This window comes from Zalophus californianus, chromosome 11, assembly GCF_009762305.2.
Source record: "Zalophus californianus isolate mZalCal1 chromosome 11, mZalCal1.pri.v2, whole genome shotgun sequence".
Lineage (NCBI taxonomy): Eukaryota > Metazoa > Chordata > Mammalia > Carnivora > Otariidae > Zalophus > Zalophus californianus.
Window position 1 is genome coordinate 21,076,563 of NC_045605.1, and position 19,415 is coordinate 21,095,977.

Here is a 19,415-nt window from a genome sequence, read left to right on the forward strand (position 1 = left end):
ACCGCAAAGCCAGCTCCAAAATGGGGCCCCCCAGGCCCCTGGGCCCACTCTAAGGAGGCAGGGCCAGAGGCCGGAGGCTGTGAATAAGGAGGCACATGAAGGAGCCGGGCCAGAGCTCTGGGCCCACAGAGACCCCCGGTGGCCCCGATCAGAGTCGTTCACTTCAGCCTGCAGTGCAACTCTCCTCACCGACATAGGAGCAGAAAATCTTACCAACACCAAGCTAGGGAAAGCAAGTAAGACTAATCAGAGCTAGTCGTGATAACATTTATAGAGCACTTACTAGGTGCCAGGTGCTGTTGTAAACACCTTACATGATATTATCTTATTTAATCCTCTCTTCAAACCCACAAGGTATGTGCGTATTACGTGTATTATTATCCCCATTTTAAAATGAGGAGATTGAGGTGCAAGGTGAAATCGCTGAAGTTCAAGATCGCACAGCTAGTCCGAGGCAAGGGTGTGAGTCAGATACTGCGCAATCTAGAACTCCGGCACCCACACTCTTAGCAGCCGCGCTGACCTCTAGCCACTGTTCTCCTAGGGCTTTCTATGTACCGGCTCTTGTTTTTAGTTCTTTCTAGATGCATCTCATCTAATCCTCAGTACAATGCTGAGGGACTCACTACTATTATCCCATTTTACAGGAGCAATGGGGAAAGTAAAGTGCAGAGATTAAGTAAATTGTTCAGGATTTCTCAGTGGATGGAAGACCCAAGACTCAGCCGCCAAAACCCATCATTCTCGAGCATGCTTCTCTGTGCAATTCTCATGACAGCCCCATGAGGTAGTCCTTGTCAGCCCCATTTTACACAGGAGAAAATCAAGGAGTGAGAGTCCTACCGCCAATAAGTTACAGAGCTGGGATTTGCACCAAGTGGGTCTAACTCCCAAAGCCCACCTCTTCCCTCTAAACCACTTGCTTCTCCAAATTCTGAGGACATTGGAGGCGAAGTACCATGTTATTGACTTAAAAGTCATGGAACTTGTCATGCATGATGGCTTCCGTCATCATTCTATCCCGTCGTCTGGCAGTTCTCCCATCCCTGGTCTTCACCTTTTTCCCACACCCCATTCCTTGTTCCAGGGACCCCGCACTTCCAACTGCTCAGATCCAGCTGGTGGGTCAGGAACAATTCCTGATTTTATTTTAGCTTTGGCTGCCCTAACGACCCGCAGGAAATATCTGAGCACTTTAAGGAATGCGAGTTTAGAAACTCTTTTGTCTGTAAGTGAGGGAGAGTAGTTCCAGCTTCCCAACTTGCAGAGGGAGGAGAGGGTGAAAAGAGCCTGCCCTCCAGGGAAAGGGGGCCTCCCTAACTGCCGCGCGGGATTTAGGTTACCTGAACAAATTGCCCCTGTGTCTCCGTAGTTGTGAGACTCAAATGAGATAATGATGAGAAAAGCATTTTGCAAATCACAAAGTGGTGTGTGTGTGTGTGTGTGTGTGTGTGTGTGTGTTTTGGAAGGCAAGGATTTATGACCATCAAGGGCAGAAGCCACAATCCTACAGGAGGCCACTTTTTAGAAAGGAACTTGGTGGTAGTGGGGTGGGGGAGAGGGTTGGCATAAAGAATGGGCATTTATCAAATAGCTACTGTGTGCCCAGAACTTTTGCATACATTGTCTTATTCAATTTTCATACCCAGTCTACCGGGTAGGTATTATCATCCTAAATTTTACCGATAAAGTAAAACTGCTTGTCCAAAATCAGCAGGCAGGAAATAATAGATTTGGGACATCACACCATGCGACTTCATAGCCAGCGAGAAGCCCCAGTCCTGTGTACTCTCCTGGGACCAGTGAGGTGCTAGTGTGCAGTGGTGTGAGACTAAAATGTAAGGTCGCGTCTTGTTTTGCTTTTGTTGAAGGGTACTCCTCAGAAGAAAGGGACTGTTTCTTTATTTTGAAAGCACAAGGGAGAGAGAGAAGCTGGAGGTGAAGCAAGACTTGGGGGGCAAGATTGAGAACACATTCATCACGTTTGATGATGATATTAAATTAAATGGAATTGTTATTGCTCTAGAAGATTTGAAATAACTTTTTATATGACATTGATCACTTAGAAAAATAGTTTAATAAATCAGAGTTTTATTCTGATTTAGAAGCAAAAACCTGAAATTGCAAACACGTAGGATAGAGAATGATTTACTAAACATAAATACAGGAGGAAAAACACTGGGAATGCTTCTTTTTCTACTCACTGAATATGGGATAGCAATAGAAAAGCCAACAGGATATTAGAAATTATTAAAAGAGGTTTAAAAATTGTACCCATTTGCTTCCTTGTGGTTTCTAAGATATTTCACATCATGTCGCCTTTAGCCTCATCAACTCTTGCAAGCAAGGGATGATCATTATCCCCATTTTCCAAATAAGGAAGTTGAGGCTCACAGAAGTCATGGACTTGGCCCAGTAACAGCTAATTTTATAAACAGTAGGCCTATTTCAGGTTGTCTGACAACATCCCTCACAGACTTGCTACTCTGCCTAACAGCCACCCCCACTAATGGTATGGCCCACCTCTTTCTCTAATATTGAACAGGTCCTCCATATTCATTGCCTCGGAATACCATTATGATTTACTCTACCTTCTTAAATCTTTAAACCAAGGCTCTTATCCCATAAAAAAGTCATCCTTCAATTGTGCTTTGTTAGACCAAAAAGTGGGTCCACTTTTGGCCACTGGACACCAAATCTGGTGTAAGCTCCCTGTGTATTTTATTTCAACAAAACAATTCTGAGTAGATTTTACTTTGTATTTTATCTTATCTGTTTGTACTTTCTGATTCCTTTTTAATAATAAGTATTTATTGGCTATGCTTTTAAAATGAATAGATATATATACCTTTCTGTGTGGTGGATGCATGTATGTAGATTTAAATTAACCAAATGAGTAAATGAGATTTTGATTAAAAAAGAAGAATAGTACAGTAAAAAAAAGCTCAGAGACCGAAGGAAAGAAGAAATGGAAGAAGGGAATGAAGGAAGGAAGAAAGGAAGGAAGAAAGGAAGGAAGGAAGGAAGGAAGGAAGGAAGGAAGGAAGGAAGGAAGGAAGGAAGGGAGGGAGAGGGGGTGGAAGGAAGGAAAAGAAGGAAGGAAGGAAAGAAATAAGAAAGGGAGGAAAGAAGGAAGGAAGGGAGGGAGGGAGGGACAGGGGGAGGGAGGGAGGGAGGGAGGGAGGGAGGGAGAAAGGGAAAAGGAAAAGGTTTAAGGAATTAGGATGTTTTGTCTGGAGAAGGCAAAGCCAGTTGGATAATTTATTCAAGTCAGATGCCTTGTCCCATGTATGGCATAGACTGAGACTCCATATTTGTGTTGAATGGATAACAACAAATTAAGGGAGGTTATATTGATGGAGGCACTAGGTGTTCTTGGTGCCTGCAGAAGGCTGGGTAAGTGCTTCATATCCAGGAAGGAGAGATTTTGTACATATAAGGAAGAACTTCTCCATCAGCAGGCTGAGAGAAATAGAGATGATCTGAAGTGAAGGTTCTGGCTGGGAGAGCCTCAGAAGAGAGCAGCCATGTATCGTAAGAGAGTTTGGACCATCCACTCACCTAGATGCCAGCCCAGATCATCTCCCCAGGGCCCCTCCCAGCCCCGTCAGTGAGCCGAGGGCACAAGTCCCGATAATGTTCAGGGAATCAGAAAATGGAAAGCACCTGACAGTCCAACCCTCTCTTTTTACCCAGGAGAAGGCAGACACCTAACATTGGTGAGGTCTTCTGACTCCTATGGGCGAGGCCAGGAATGAGAGATGAGAAACCAGAGCAGCCGAATGAGAGAAGGTTACCAGGAAGGGCTCTGGAAATCCTAAACTTTAATGTCCCCAAAGCTATTTGGTCTTCCTAGAACCCTGTGCTTCCCATCACTGAGCCACAGCCCCCCCCCCAAATCATGCCCCCTACAAACTGCTTTTCTCCATCTACGCAAATCCCAAGAGCCTGTCTTGGGAACAACATAGGCCATGGGACTTCATAGCCTAGTGTTACCGCTTATCAGCCATGTGACTCTAAACAAGTGAAACTTAATATCTCTGGGCTTCATTTTCTTCAACTGTAAAATATGGGCAATCATGGTACCTCCTTGCAGAGGTGGTTGTGGGGTATAAATAAGGTAAGGCATGTGGAAGGTTTAACACAGTGCCTGAGACATAGTAAGAATAAGACATGTTTGGGGATTGTTATCAACAATCAGTGAGCATTTATTAAATGCTTTGTATGGTGCTAATTATTCTGAAAGACAGAAACCAAGATATCCATGACCAAAGTCAAGTAGAAAATTGAGAGCAAATGTTCCTTCAGTACCAAATAAACCATTCTAAAGTCACAATTCTCTTCTTTGCCTGGGAGAGCACAGTCTCTTTTGGTCTCAGCCCCATGGAGGGAGCACTCCCTTAGGATAAGACCCTTGGATTGAGCCCTGCATGAAGACACAAAATTGTTGGTCTCTATCTTTGAGTGACACTTAGTGTCAGTACTCCAAGAGTCCTTAATTAGTTAAGCACCATTCCTGCCCATCAGGCAATCCAAAAGCTAACCCAGGGACTACTCAATCGTTCCCCACTAGAAATGCCAGTGAAGCTCAGAGAGGAGCGTGGCACTGGTGTCCAGCCACACCACTCTGCTCACGCCGGACTGTCAAAATTCTCTGGGAGAGATTCCCTGCCTTGTTTCCTAGGCATCAAGATGCTAGCCAGCAGTTAGGAGGGTAGGATTAAACAGAGACCCTGTATACTGCTTATGTCGACATCAGTGGCTCTCAAAGGGCAACAAGCCCCACCTTTTTTTTTCATTTCGATATAATTATAGATTCACACGGAGTTCTAGGAACTAATACAAAGAAGTTCTGATTCCCCTCTTGCATAATGCATATAGTTTCACAACCAGGAAATTGACAATGATGCAATCCACCAATTTTACTCGGATGACACCATTTTACATGCACTCTTGTGTGTGTTTAATTTTGTGCCATTTTATCACAGATAGAGATTCATGTAAACTCTGACACAGTTGAGAGACAGAACAGTTCCTCGCTCTGCACCCCCGGGGCCACCACCAATCTGTTCTCCATCTCCATAATGTTGTGATTTCAAGAATGTTAGATAAATGGCATCATACAGTATGTAACCTTTTGAGATTGGCTTTTTTTCCCTCAGCATAATTATTCCTTTGAAATCCATCCAAGTTGTTGAGTGTATCAACAGTTTGTTCCTTTTTGTTGCTAAGTAGTCGTACATGACATGGACGTACCACAGTGTCTTTACCCACTCACCTGGTGAAGTGTATTTTGGTTGTTTCCAGTTTGGGGCTGTTAGAAATAAGGCTGCTTTGAACATTCACATACTGTTTTTGTGTGAACATATATTTTATTTCCCTGGGATAAAGGCCCAAGAGTACAATTCCAGGGTGTATAGTAAGCGTATATATAGTTTTGCTTAAAAAAAAAACTGTTCCACTGTTTTCCAGAGTGGGTGAACAATTTTTCATATCCCCCAGTAATGTACGAGTGATCCAGTGTCTGGTTCTTTGCCATGGTGTTATCACTATTTTTCATTTTAACCATTCTGATAGATGTGTAAGTGATATCTCGCTGTGGTTTTAATATGCATTTCCCTGATGGCTAAGGAAAATGAGTATCTTCTCATGTGCTTACTTGCCATCTGTGTATCTTCTTCAGTGAAATGTCCAATGTTGTCTTTTTCCCCTGTTCTAATTGGATTGCTTGCTATTTTACTGTTTAGTTCTGAGAGCTCTTTATATATTCTAGAAAGAATTCCTTTGTCAGATATATGGTTGCAAGTATTTTCTTCCAGTCTGTAGTTTGCCTTCTCATCTTTTTCACAGGTTCTTCTGAAGAGCAAACATTTTAAATATTGATGAGTTCTAATTTATCAGTTTTTCCTTTTCTGAGTCAAGCTTGTGTGGACCTCCTTGCCCACTCTTAAGAACTCGTGATTTTCTCCTGCATTTTTGTCCTAAAAGTTTTATAGTTTTATATCTTACATTTAGGTCTTTGGTCCAATTCAGTTAATTTTTATATAAGATGTGAGACTTAAAGCAAGGTTTGCTTTTTTTCCTTGTGGATGTCTGAGTGCTCCAGCATCATTTGAACAATGCTTTTTTGAAAAGCAATTTGGCAGTATTTATCATGAGCCAAAAGAATGTCCATAGCTTTTTCTCCTGTCACTTCTGGGAATTCACCCTGAGGAAATAATGCAGACACATGACTCAAAGCGGGAAGCTTGGAAAACAGTCACTGTAACATTTTTTATAAAATTGAAAAATTAGAAGTAGCCTAAATGCCCAACAATGAGGGATTGGTTAAGGAGGGCACACATGAAATAATAGGCAACAATTAAAAATATATTTACTGAATAATTTTTACCCATTCAACAAATATTTACTCAGTGTCCAGAGTGTTGGTGCCAAGGATAGCATGGTGAGCAAATTAGACACCCTCTCTCCCTTCTAGAAGCTCGCAGGCTGGAAGTGACAATAGAGAAAGAAGATGGTGCTGCTGTATAGAAAAATACATGTGGTAAACTAACAAAGTTGTAAGCACAAAGTGACTAAAGCAATGTTAAAATAGATGCCTGTGGAAAAGAAAAAGAAATCATCATTCTTTTAGGGTGATTGGGTCAAGGGCAGTTATTTTCCTCCTTGACTTCCAAACCGCCCGTAGCAATTGTCTTGGTCTAATAATAACCATGATAAAGAGAAAAGCTCCAATTGAGAACTAGCCTCTTGCCATGAAGGGTGGGGAGTGTCCATCTGAAGAGGGGCAGTCACACGTCCAACAATCCAAAGGGCACAGGACAGCTCGGTGTTCAGAGCCCAGCTAAGTCATGCGGGATGATCCCGTCAGTCAGCAAGTATCAATGGGGCATCTGCAAGGTGACCTGTGTCACATGAGGCCCTCAGAATACATGCTTAAGAACAGACAGTCCCTGACTTCTGGAGGCGCCCACAAGAGCTCCGATCTCCAGCTTCCTCATGCCTGCTCAGCGCTCCACACTTTGCAGCTTCTACGTTCCCTCCTACAATCCTTTCCACAAACCTAGAAGGTTGTTAAGGAGGGCATAATTATCCCCACTTTTCCAACAACAAGATGCAGACCAGTTGCCCGAGGTCCCCCAGATAGGAGTGGCAGGGTCAGGGCCAGAGACCTGTCTTTTAGCTCGATGGTTCTCCAAATACCATTTACTCGAGAGCGGTTGTGTTAACAGTGGGCTAAAAGCATGCAAACCATAACTAGAATTTAAATCCAGTGGATGAGAAAGCTTATGCCTAAGGCAGGGCATGGGCTTCTCCTCCCTGGTGGACTTGGGGCTTAGGAGGTCAAGGTGGCAGGAGGAGTGTGATACGAACACCTGAGCTCACCTCCCCCTCCTCTCCTCAGATGGTGAAGGCAATCCAGGTCCTGAGAATTCACCTGCTGGAATTGGAGAAAGTCAATGAACTCTGCAAGGACTTTTGTAACCGGTACATCACCTGCCTCAAAACCAAGATGCACAGCGATAACTTGCTCAGGAATGACCTCGGGGGACCCTACTCCCCCAATCAGCCCTCCATAAATCTTCACTCACAGGTAACACACAAGGCTGGGTCCTATCTCCTAAGCCAGGCTCCTAAGCCAGGTGTAGGAATGTCTGAAGGTCCCCTGGTGGCCTAGGAAAAGAGCTTAGACTCACTGGATACTTTCAGCGTGAGGGCCCTCCTCTGATCCACTCCTGTTCATCAGGCAGCACCAGAACTCACCGTACTGGGGCATGGGTATTCCTTAGAAAATGACCAAAGTGATTCCTGGCTTCCTGGCCCAAGATATCCTAAGAAATGCACGTAAGTGTTGAGATGAAGCAGGGGCAGAGCCGGGAATGGACCCCGACCTCTTAGCCCCAAACACTTCTCGAGAGGGCTTGCTGAGCTCTCTGTGTTCTTGAGAAGGGGGGTTTGGTCCTTCCCTGAATGAGGGCAGCTTCCCATGCGACTGCTTCTCCCGGATCAGTTTCCAGTTGCTCGCTCTACCCTGGCTCATCTGTCTTCCTAAGGTTCAGGGCCGCTGTGGATGTCACCTCCAGTCACCCCCCCCCCCAAGAGTCACCCGCCACCTTCATCGGGGGAGCTGGGGGACGTAGAAATGGCAGCTATGTGTTCTGGATGAGAATGGGCTCTTCTCTCCAGAGCGGAATATTTTCCCCAAACCGTACGGAGCTAAGAAAACTGCCTGGTGATGCCTTTCCACCGGGCTCACCAACATCTACGTAAGCCATAGCTCACCACTTTCTTCCCTCCCACTGAGTCCCCGAGTCTGGGACAGACAGATGGAGGGCCCCAGGAGGCTTACAGTAACCTCTTCTCATGAGACAATCAGGCTTGGGGAAAAGGGTAAACTTTCTAAGAATGATGGGCGCTGGAAAAAGTGCCTAAGATAGGTGGTGCCATTTTTATCTCTAAGCTTTAGGGGCCAGCACACTTGATCCATCCCTCCAGGTTGTAGAGGCAGGGGAAGGGTCAGGGGGCCTCCTAGAAGGCCAGCCCCACCTTGCACAAATCCAAAGGGATCTCTGGGGGACTCAACAGTGAGTACTGCATGGGACATGAGGCAAGAAGTTTATTTCCTCTTCCCATTGCTTGAAATCACCAACTCACTTTATTACAGATCTAAAAACAGCCGCCCAGGCTTCTGCTTGCTAATATTCTCTTGAAATAGACTCATTCCTTCAGAGTCTTATTGTACTTTCCCTTATGATCAAAATTAGCAAGAAACTTGCATAAAAGAGGACAATAATTGCTCAACGAGCATCTCGTTTGTAATTTATTAGTTTCTATTATTGTGGGTTACCATGGCGACGCTGCGCAGCCTGGTGACGGGAGAGATGCAAGATAGGAGCTGAGGAGGCTGTGAGGCCTCAGCAAACGGAGATGCACATTTTTATCAGTAATTTTCATGAAAATAATAAGTGAGGAGTTAATGAGATGGAAAGCCATCCTGTGGCTATTGTGAATTTTTTTTAAGTGTTGATCTAATTAGAATGCATCGGTCAGGAAAAGTAATGAGGATTTAGTGCCTCACAGAGATGTGAGGATCATATCAGAAAATTAGCACAAGTCTTTGGAAATAATCAGGTCCTTGGAGAGGCTCTGGATTTCCCCTCCTGGGCTCTCCAAGTCTACCTCGAGGGCTGACACTGGGGCTGTACCAGGGTAGTGGGGGAGGAGTGGAGGGCCAGAGGGCTTAGCAGCCACAGCGGGCCCCCTCCAGGTTGGGGTCCTGGGGCCGACAAGGCAGTCTGCTGCAGGCAGGGCCACTGGGGACGTGGGGTTGGCAGAGATGGATAACACGGGCTCTGGGTGAGCCAGGGCGCGGAGTCACTGCCTGCGAAAGTCAGTCCTCCTGGGAGATCCCAGCCTTCGGGGCCTCTGAGCTTTGAGGAAAGAGGAGAGAACTTTGATTCCCGTCATTGTAAATATCAGATCTCTGCCTGACAGCCAAGCTGGCCCTGGGGTGGCCACTGCAGAAAGGCTTCTGATCTGCCTAGAAAGAGGAACTCAGATAATCAGGCAAAAACAAAGACAAGCTCGAAAAAGAAGACAGGACACTTGGCAAGATGTTTCTATTTGGAATTTCTCAAACCTGTCCCTTTCATTGCCTCTGCCTTGCCGCCCCCTACTAGGTTCAGCCTTCAGTGGGTAAATGAGATAATCAGACACACGCTGCTGCCATGGATTCCTAACCTGCTCACCTGTCCTCTCTGGCTAGCCCTCGGCCCTCCACACACACGCACACACGCACACGCGCACGCGCACACCACAAACACAAACACACCTACACATGCCTCTTCAGCTTCTGCTGCTGGATTTATGGTCCTAAGACTCTGTTTATGTCCTTCTGCTCAAAAGCTCTGATTGTCCTCAGAGTTTTCTCATCCTTTCGCCTGATAGTCAAGGCGTTCCCAGGTCCACATTCCCCCATGCCTGTCTGCTCGGACGACACTTCCACAGCTCTGCAGGACCAAACCCGGCCTCTTCCCAAGGACAGTAACAAGGCTGCTCTCCCCTGGAGGCCTCTCTGAAGCCCCATCCAGAAAGGCCTTTTCTTTCTCCCAACTAAGTGCTGGAACACTGGGGGCCACTTATATGTAAATCTCCCATGTCACTTTATCTCAGAGTCGCTGGTATAAGTGTTATTCTCCTCTCCTAGATAACAGATGTGTTTTGAGTACAGACACTATTTTATATGCAGTTATAACCCACGCCTGGTGGCGGCTCACCCAAGGTCTGATGCGTGGACGGCCAGTAAATATCTGTGGAAAGAAGTAAGACAAGGAGACAGATGGACACAGATCAAGGGAAGCCAGAAGAAGCCAAAGGAGGGAAGGAGAAATCAGAAGAAAGATAAAGGCAGAGAAAGACAACTCTGGAGGGAGGCAGAGGAAGGATGAAGGTCTAGAGGAGAAGGGAAGTGAGGCTGAGGAGGCCCCAGGTGGAAAAGAGAGAGAAAAGGAAGTGCAGCAGCTGAGGGCTGGGGGATGAAGGGGCAGGCTGGGGAGGTGCAGGGTCAGTGTGAAGCCAGGTGCGTGGAGGAGGGAGGGTGCGTAGGACGCGCCACCCTCCCAGGGAAGGCTCCTGTCACTCTCCCTGAGCTGGGGGATGCGGGGCTGGCCGGGCCTTCCTAGGGAAGGAGAGGCCTCAGCTGCCAAGAGACTTTGTGTGCAGGAAGCTGGCCTGGGGATCAGAGCATGGGAGCCAATGTGGGAAAGAAGAGAGAAAAAGAGTGTCTGGGGCGTGTGTGTGTGTGTGTGTGTGTGTGTGTGTGTGTGTGTGTGTGTGTGTGTGGCGGGGGTGTGCCCGTGGTGGGGGCGGGGGGGGGTGCGCACGCACACAAACAATGGTTCACATTCGTCATGGTTCAGCCTTAATACCCCCAGCCTGAAATAGCCGCACTGAGCACCAGCCCGGCCCAGGGAGGGGTGTCTCCCCTCTGGAACATGATCCTCAGGATCAACATTCCAGGTGCCCGCCAGCTTTGTTGCAAACTGCTGGCTCATGTTTTTCCCTGGGTGCTAATCATTTGGCCTTGTGTTGCAAAGTGGGAGACATTTTTTTATTCAAATTGGTGTCCCCACCCCCCCACCCGCCCCAGATGCCATACTGTGTCCCCATTCAGCTCTATGGCAGTTGGGCACCTTCCCTGCTTGGCCTTCCATTTCGGAATGTGAGCTGTCTCTTGCGGGTGGGAGGGGGGTAGGGAGTAAGGGAAACGGCTTCCACCAAGCCCGAGAGCTGAACCAGGGTTCCCAAGGAATTGGGCCAAAGCTAGGTTTTCCCACATCCCCGGGAAGCCATCCTGTTCCACCTGCACCTGAAGACATCCAAGCTTCCTCACACCTCCAAGCCCAGGCTTCTTGCAAGGGCAGCCTCCTCGGTAAGGAGGCTCACTCTAGACTCTGACTTCTGTTTGGACAGGCTTCTCCTGGCTTTTCCTAGAGGGCATAAACCAACTAGAGAGAACCTAACTCCCGCCTTGCTCAAGTATCAATTTGACTTGAAACTCCCCCCTCTTTCTTCAGTGGGGCTGGATCTAAGCCAGGGCCCTATCACAGGGCAAATTGGACTGAGCCGAAGTTCTCAGTCACCAAGCATTTGGGGGGCATTGCACCGTGCTAGGTCCTATGAGAGCATGAGTGAATTATCCAAAAGGAGCTCCCAATCTCAGTGCGAGGGAGCTGTGAGTCACACCTGAGGATCTAGATAAGTTATGTGAGCCATAGAAGGCTCTGGATCCAGGGAACATTGAGGCAGGCAGGAAAGGAGCAGCCAGAGACAGGGGTCTGGACTGAACAAACCACATGTGTGGCTTCAGGTTACCCCCGTCACTGCTCAGCCCCCTTCCCCCTCCTCCCAGAGAAAGCCTGTACACTCTCATGGCCACAGTCTGTTCCTGCCTGGAGACAGAATGAGCAAACCTCAGCATGGATAGATAGGCCAGCAGGAGGATTTTGCCCATTGTGATTGGAGAAGTTGCAGGTTCTCTGGCCTTGGGAGGACTTCCAAGGGAAGAAGGGAGAGGGGGAGGGGGTGGTAGGCTATTTGGGAGCGCCAAAAGTGAGTGCTCCTGGTGTAGAGAGAAGCCTGGGAGAAGGTAAGGAACAGAGACAGCCTTTCAGAATCCCTGGAGAGAAGGAGCTGGTAAGGACGAGGGGTCATTCATTCTGGCCCCATGAATCTGTTCAAGCACAACTGAGCCTGCTGAGTTCCAGGGACCTCAAAGTGGATATGGCAGGATCTCTGACCTCCAGATATAACAAGGGGACTATCTTGCAACCAAGTTGGAGGAGTTATGCTTTGAGGCTGAAAAGGATGGCCAATCACCAAAGATGGGAGATGTAGTGGGCAGCGTAGGTGATGGGGTAAGGGTCGGAAACATGTCGGAGGCAAATTAATTGAGTAGCCCCCTCGTGTGCCGCTCCAGGAAGAACTGGCAGGGAGCGGGGAGAATGTCAACATTTCCCGAACCTCCTCTACATCTCAAACACCGTATCTACTGTGTGCTTTACATATATTACCTTATTTACTCCTCACAACAAGGCTGCAAGGGGCACATGATTTTCTCCCCCAGGAAAGAGAAGCTCAGAGAAGTTAAGACACTGGCTCAAGTAAGCAGCAGAGACTGAGATAGGTTGCTCTGGAGTCTATGTTCAACTTAATAATAAGTCTTTGGGTTTTTTTTGTGTGACACATAGGAAGAACCGGGGGTCCTGGGCCCTGGGTGGGGATGGGTGACCCCCTTAGCTCTAGAGCAGCAATTTGGAGACTAGAGAGCAAGAAACCCAGAAACCCATTGCTGGGAAGCAAGACTTTAGACTTGCTAATTGGGAGAAGAAAGGCACAGAGTGAACCCAGCTCTGAGATGTGGGGCTTGGCAGAGCAGATAGAACTCTATAGCTCTGCTAACTCTCTAAAAAAATAGGAAGCGGCCAGTGAGTACACCCCTACCTGGGGCAGGTGGACTTGCCTACTGACCTACAGGGAGTTTGCATTCTCTAGATTAGCAGGAGGTCAAGGAGGTGGGGGACAGTCACCTCAGTCACCCCCTGGAAGTTCTGCCCGGTGGCCAAGCATCCACTTGGATTTGACCAGGAAGTTTTAAGGCCGGTGGGAGGAGGGGGAGGTAATCTATCCTGCAAGATCACCACTGAGATGGAAAGGGGGCACCCCTAGACCGGACCGCAGCGACAGGAAGTAGAGTTCCGGGAGCTACCCTGCCTCACTCTCACCATAGCCATCAAAGCTGTCCCTTTTGCCATCCTAGCCCCCAGCCCTCCGGCCCAGGGGGGTGCCAGGACACCATGAGGACCGCCCTTCCTGCCAGGCCAGTGAAACCTGAGCAGTTCTCTCCTTCCCAGAAGGAATGTTCCTTAAGAGTGGTAGCTGCCCCTTGTCCCCACGGGCCAGAAGCGCCTTTCCCTTGAGACTAAAGCCCCCAGCAGGAACGGAACAGCAATAGGATTAGGTGGCTTGTTTACATGTGTTGGCTTCCCTGAGTTTGGGAGCCCAGCTCTTCCCAGCCAAAGACAGGACTCTGGCCCTGCCAGAATGGAGGGACACTGCCAGGAACAGCGTGTCTGGGGACAGGGGCAACCTCCCCACCCCTGTAAGACACACACACACACACACACACACACACACACACACACTCAAACAAACCATCCCAGGGCCAAAGCCCAGTCAGGCCATGCATTTATTGAGCATCTATCATGCACCCAACACTGTGGTAGGCAGTTTGGGGGAATTCAAAGAAAGAACACTCTTTCCCTCAAAATATCTGCAACCAAAGCTAGGAAAAGAAGACACACGCATAAGAAAGAGAACCATTATGCTTTATGTCCAGTATATCAGGCCACCAGGAAGCATTGAAGGAGTCAAGAGCATGGGCCACGGGCATGCCCAGGATGAGTCCAGACCAAGCTTTCCAGCAGAAGTGAGGCACCCCAGACCAAGTCCCCACCCCCCAGCCCAGGCCAGTTAGCCCACAGACCTGTCCTCCGGGGAGGGTTTGGGGGAGAGCAATCTGAGCTGGTGGATCAGCAGAGACCCCTAGTGGCCTGGAGGTGGATGGCAGACAGCGGGGCCCCATAGGATGTACTGCCCCCTCCAACTCCTACCCGCTCCACCTGTTTACCAACCCCCCCACCACACACACACAGTAGATCCTAGGGAATGGCATTGGTTTTTCTAAAATCATCAGTCGGAAGGACCTTTGCAGTGTCATCTAGTTCATGTCCCCTGTTCCACAGGCATCCTGGTAAGATAAACATTCCAGCTCTTTCAAAATAACTTAAAGGAAAATTTTTCTATCCGTCTTTGCCTTCACTCCTTCCTTTCTTCCTCCCATCAGTTTATTCCAGGAATTTCTTCCTTTGGTGGAAATTTCGTTTCCCCGGGCAACAGAAGCCCTTTACTTATTAACAGTGAAGACTGGTGGTTCCAGGGACTGAGCCGGCTCCCCCCGGGCTGACATCAGACCATGAGGTCAGAGTTCATAGCCATAGTCCATTCCTTTGTGCCACACACACCCCACCTGAACACCCTCCGCATCCAGGCGCGATCCCAGAACCTTTCACTTGTCCTTAGGAAGGCCTTCCTTTTGAACAAATCATCTTTTTTGTTGTTGTTCCAAAATGAGATTTGGAGTAAAACTCACCCAAGTGACCACCGTGGCCGATGGCGTGAGGCAGTGAAGGCTTTGCAGCTGGTCCACGGGGTTTAGGAGGTGCGAGCTCTCAGCCATTCTAAAGCTGGTCTGCCCACTTCAGAGAGGCTCTCTGCCTCTCTGTGTCTCAGAAAAACAGCACACAAGGATCGTCAGTAGGACAGCTTCTGGGGAGGCCTGTGGAGCCCAGCTCATATGTTTCCATCCAAGTCCTGGGTCCCTTGGTCCAGGCCCGGAGATGTCATTCCCAGGAAACTCTAGGGAAGTTTTCAGCTTTAGGACCTTGTCCTACTTGGAAAGCAAATCTTGCTACTAGAAAGTAGGAGCCCACACACACCCCAGTTTGGTGGGATGGCTCCACCAGGGAAGCCAGGCTTCCAGCAGTTTTCAGAGGCTTGGGGACACCATGGCCATGTTTCTGGTGGGACAAGGCGGAGTTCTTGAGCTAGATAACCAGCTCTGAGCCCCTGGTTCCTGGACAATTGGGGCAGGGATGTGAGACTCTGAATGCTGAAGCATGTCGCTAAAACCTGTTCACATGTGCTTCTCACTTCTTTATGGGCGCTAAGGAGTCTGGAAGGAAACAGCTCTGTTTGGGTCTAGACAGAGCATCATCCACCTGCTTGGGAGTCTGATAAGCCTCAAGAGGAAGCTGTCAAGAAGATAAAAATACTGTGTGCTTAGCCAACATTTTTCTCCCCAAGGGGCTTCCACTGCTGCTGTATTAGCTCCTCCCTCGGAAAAGCCGTAGACTGTTCCCAGAGATTCAGAGCCCCATCATCTCTGTAGAGACAAAGGCTCAAGAGAGCTAGACCCGCGGCTCCCCCTGAAATGGCGGCAGTCAGGTCACAGAGCTCATTCAAGACAGGGTCGCAGCTCCCACTTGTGGGTCTTGGCTGGGTCCCGGGAATGTCTTCGGTGAGGAGGCGTGAAGGAGGGGGGCGCGAGGCGAGGACGGACCACCGCGGCTCGGTGTGCAGTCCCAGCTGAATCTCCACTGCTACTAAGTAAAGAACCCAAACAGCTCTAGGATCTTCTAGGACAGGTTTTTAAATCCTGGCTGTGCCGAACTCAGCTCCCTCGTTGAGTGGCTTTAGCCCAAGGAAGTGGAAAGTGATTTATTGAGTGCTTACATGTGCCAGGCACCCTGCTTACGTGGAGCCGGGATGTCTGACTCCAAAGCGCATCTCTCCAAGCGAGCATCAGTGCTGCGCTCAGAGCCTAAGGACCTGGGTTCGAGGCACAACTGCGTGACTCTAGGAAGTCACTTTGGTTCTCTGGACCTCAGTTCCTCTTCAGGCAAATAGAATCATCTCTCCCATAGTAGTGAGGAGATTAAAATGAAATAGCATGGTAAAAGAATGCTAATATTCGATGTGTGTAATAAATAGGTAGTTTCAGAGCCATTGATCTGTGGAACCAGCCGAGGGCGGTTTTTACAAATACAGATCACAGAGGTGATCTGTTTTTGTAAGGTCTGGTTCAATGACCCTGACACTCTGTGTCTTTGGAAACTCGGCAGGGCCCAGGCCGGTGTGTGAAACGGCTCATATTTACAAATGTAGGGGATGGATATTATTTCCCCAGACCTCAGGGAGGCCCAGATTTTCCTTCCTCTTTTTTGCCCAGCTAAGATGGGGCTAGCCCTAGCCCTGCCCGTGGTCTTCGATACTCCATTCCTTTGCTGATATAACTTGGCTGCCTCTCGGCATGTTCCAGCCAACGACCCCAGAGTAGGAGAAGGTAGGAAAGAGAAGAGTCTGATCTAATGCATAAATTGCCTTTAGTCCCAAACCCAGAACCTGGCATGGAGGTCAGCAAGACCGCAGGGCAGAGAACCAGCCAGAGTGTGAGTAAGCAGATGAAGTATCCAGGCGATAGCTTACCCTTCTGCCTCTGGCTGGCAAAAAATGTGTGTTGGTTGAATCCCAAGGCCCACATCTTGTATTTATTTTACTGATTTCGCTTGTGTTTTCCTAACCTTGCTGGATACTTTTTTTCAGGGAAAAAGCAAGTCTGGGGCAACTTTTTATGTTTGAAATTCCCAAATGCCTTTCCCCGATGAGGAGTACCGTGGCATGAATAATTCCAGACAAGAGATTAGTGAAAAGCCATTTCCATTAGTTTTAGGGTGAAAGGCATGGAGGGATGACACCCTCTTCTATTACATTTACCATCCAGCTTTGCTTCAGCTTCCAATGACACCAACATTGGTTTATGTCCTGTGAGAATGGTTGGCGGGGGTGTTGGGACGAGGGCAGGATCAACCTTAGATGGACACAGAGCTGAAAAACAGGCTTTGAGGGCTCCTGGATGTTAGCAGTGGGCCAGACACATTTCATAAATGAGACTGAGGCTCCCAGAAGGGCCAGGATTTGCTGATTCCCAAGTCCATGGTCTTCCCTCTGTAGCCCATGCTGCCTCTTTACTTCGGGGGTTTGATTGTTTTACCTGTTCACCTTGCCTCCAGTAACTATGTACTGAACCCCTATGATTCCAGGAGCACCTCGTAGTCCGGTTCTTGGCACAAGGTGGGTGTTCAGTATTTGTGGATGAAGGAGGGCTGTGTTCTAGTCCCATTGCGGCAAACCAGCTGGGGGCCTTGGGTGAGTCACTTGGGTGTCTAAGAAGCCTCAGTTCCTTATGTGCGCTCAGGGAGTTGGCTTTTAAGGGCTCTTCCAGTTTTTAGGCTTCAGAAGGTGGGCCTCAGTATTAGACTTGAACCGCTTGAGTGGGAAGACCAAGAGTTTGGCTCCAAGAAACTCTAGACCTTCCCTGGAGGCTAAAAGCCCAAGCTTCTCTCCCAGTCCTAAAATGAAAGTCAGGGAGCTTGGGGCCTTCTTTTCCCCCAGTGGTGGTCTATTTTCTTGACTGTTTACCTGTCTAAATTCTTTTTTTTTTTTTAAGATTTTATTTATTTATTTGAGAGAGAGAGAGAATGAGAGATACAGAGCACGAGAAGGAAGAGGGTCAGAGGGAGAAGCAGACTCCCCGCTGAGCGGGGAGCCCGATGCGGGACTCGATCCCGGGACTCCAGGATCATGACCTGAGCCGAAGGCAGTCGCTTAACCAACTGAGCCACCCAGGCACCCTACCTGTCTAAATTCTTACAGCTCATTGCGTTATGACTCCAAGCTGTGTGCATGAGAGCGTCAGCCCTAGATGGTCATCAGACAGGTTACCTGGTTCAAGCCCTGTTTTCAGATGAGGCTCTGTAGTCGGAGGTGCTCAGGGACCCAGGCCGGTCTCCCAGAGCTCCTTCCACGGCACCTCATTGGCCACCATTCTTGCTTTCTCCAGATAAAGCCTAGAGACCCCAACCTCTCACACACCCAATTCCTTCCCCACAATTTCTCCCCGCCCTGAGCAAGAGCCCAGCCCCCAGGCAGGGAGGGTTTATTGATGCTTCCTGGAGGCTGCGACCAAGCTCCGTCCCCTCATGCATGGCATGCGGAATCCCTCCACATCAGGTCCAAGCACTTCCTGGCCCAGCTGTGACATGGCAATGACGAGGGGACCAGAGTGCCAGGAAAAAATGCTCTTATCTGCTTTGACTGCTGCAAAAACAAACTGCAAGGATTGTTTCCTGGGAGAAACGGGGGCTGGCTGGTTGACAATGTGGGGCAAAGGAAGACTCTGTCTGCAGTGGGATTCTGTGTTGGCAGCCTGGGGAAAAGGAAGGAATCAATGAGATGTGCCAAAGGGTGGCTTGAGGTTGAGGCTCCTATGAGATGCCCTTAGAACGCAGGTTCTAAAGGGGCTAGGATGGCTGTTTTTGTATTATTATTGAACAACGATTTTAGTGGCCACTGTGTGCCAGGCACCTGAGTTAGATGCTCAGGATACAAAGATAAAACGTTGGAAGCCACTTGTGTGTGGAGCTGGGTGTAATAAATAATGTGATATAGGTACATGAGGAAGTGAGGTTCTCCGGGGGAGAGGGTGTCAGGGAAGGCATCTGGAGACAGTTCAGTGTGAAGGGTGAAGAGGTGCTAGGCAGATAAAGCCTGGTTCTCAACCCTGGCCACACGCTAAAACCACTTAGGGAGCTTGTAAGACACCAAAGTCCCGGCCACACCCCTAACCAATTGAATTAGAATCTCTGGGGTTAGAACCCAGGCATCAGTATTGGAAATTCCAAAGTGAAGCCGAAGTGGGGACCACTGGTTTATGAGGTGATTTGTGTCTCAGGTTTCAGAAGAACGGAATGTCTAAGTGGATAAATATTGTTGGTTGGTTGGTTGGTTGGCTGGCTGGCTGGTTGGTTGGTTGGTTGGTTGGTTGGTTGGTTGGTTGGTTTTTAATATTGAGCCTTTTTATTCACTGCTTCTAGAAGGCCATGAGAATTGCCTTTCAGATTTGGGTCCTGGGAGGCGCAGGAAAAAGGGAGGAAGGAAGACAGGAAGGGAGAAAGGGAGAGGAGAAGTTTGGGGCTGTGGCTTCTAAGCATTTAGTGACATTGTCACAAACCACGCCTCCCTTACTGCCAGGACCTCCTGCAGAATTCCCCCAATTCCATGTCTGGAGTCTCCAATAACCCCCAGGGGATTGTGGTCCCAGCCTCAGCGCTCCAGCAGGGCAACATCGCCATGACAACCGTCAACTCACAAGTGGTGTCAGGTCGGTGCAGGGGATTATGGGGAACACCCCTGGGAGGAGAAGGGGTGGCCCCAAGGGGATTCCAGGGGGTGGGGGG

General features: G+C 48.7%; 1 protein-coding gene across 19 annotated transcripts in view; it reads left to right on the forward strand.

The window, feature by feature from the left end:
* PKNOX2 (PBX/knotted 1 homeobox 2) overlaps positions 1-19,415 on the forward strand; it is a 304,609-nt gene that overhangs the window by 263,759 nt on the left and 21,435 nt on the right. For 17 of the 19 annotated variants that reach the window (XM_027581284.2, XM_027581295.2, XM_027581285.2 and 14 more), the window contains 2 exons: positions 7,406-7,594; positions 19,210-19,339. In XM_027581284.2, coding sequence (XP_027437085.1) covers positions 7,406-7,594; positions 19,210-19,339 — 319 coding nt within the window. The remainder of the gene's footprint in view (positions 1-7,405; positions 7,595-19,209; positions 19,340-19,415) is intronic. The other 2 variants (XM_027581301.2, XM_035723094.1) reach the window with 1 other exon arrangement.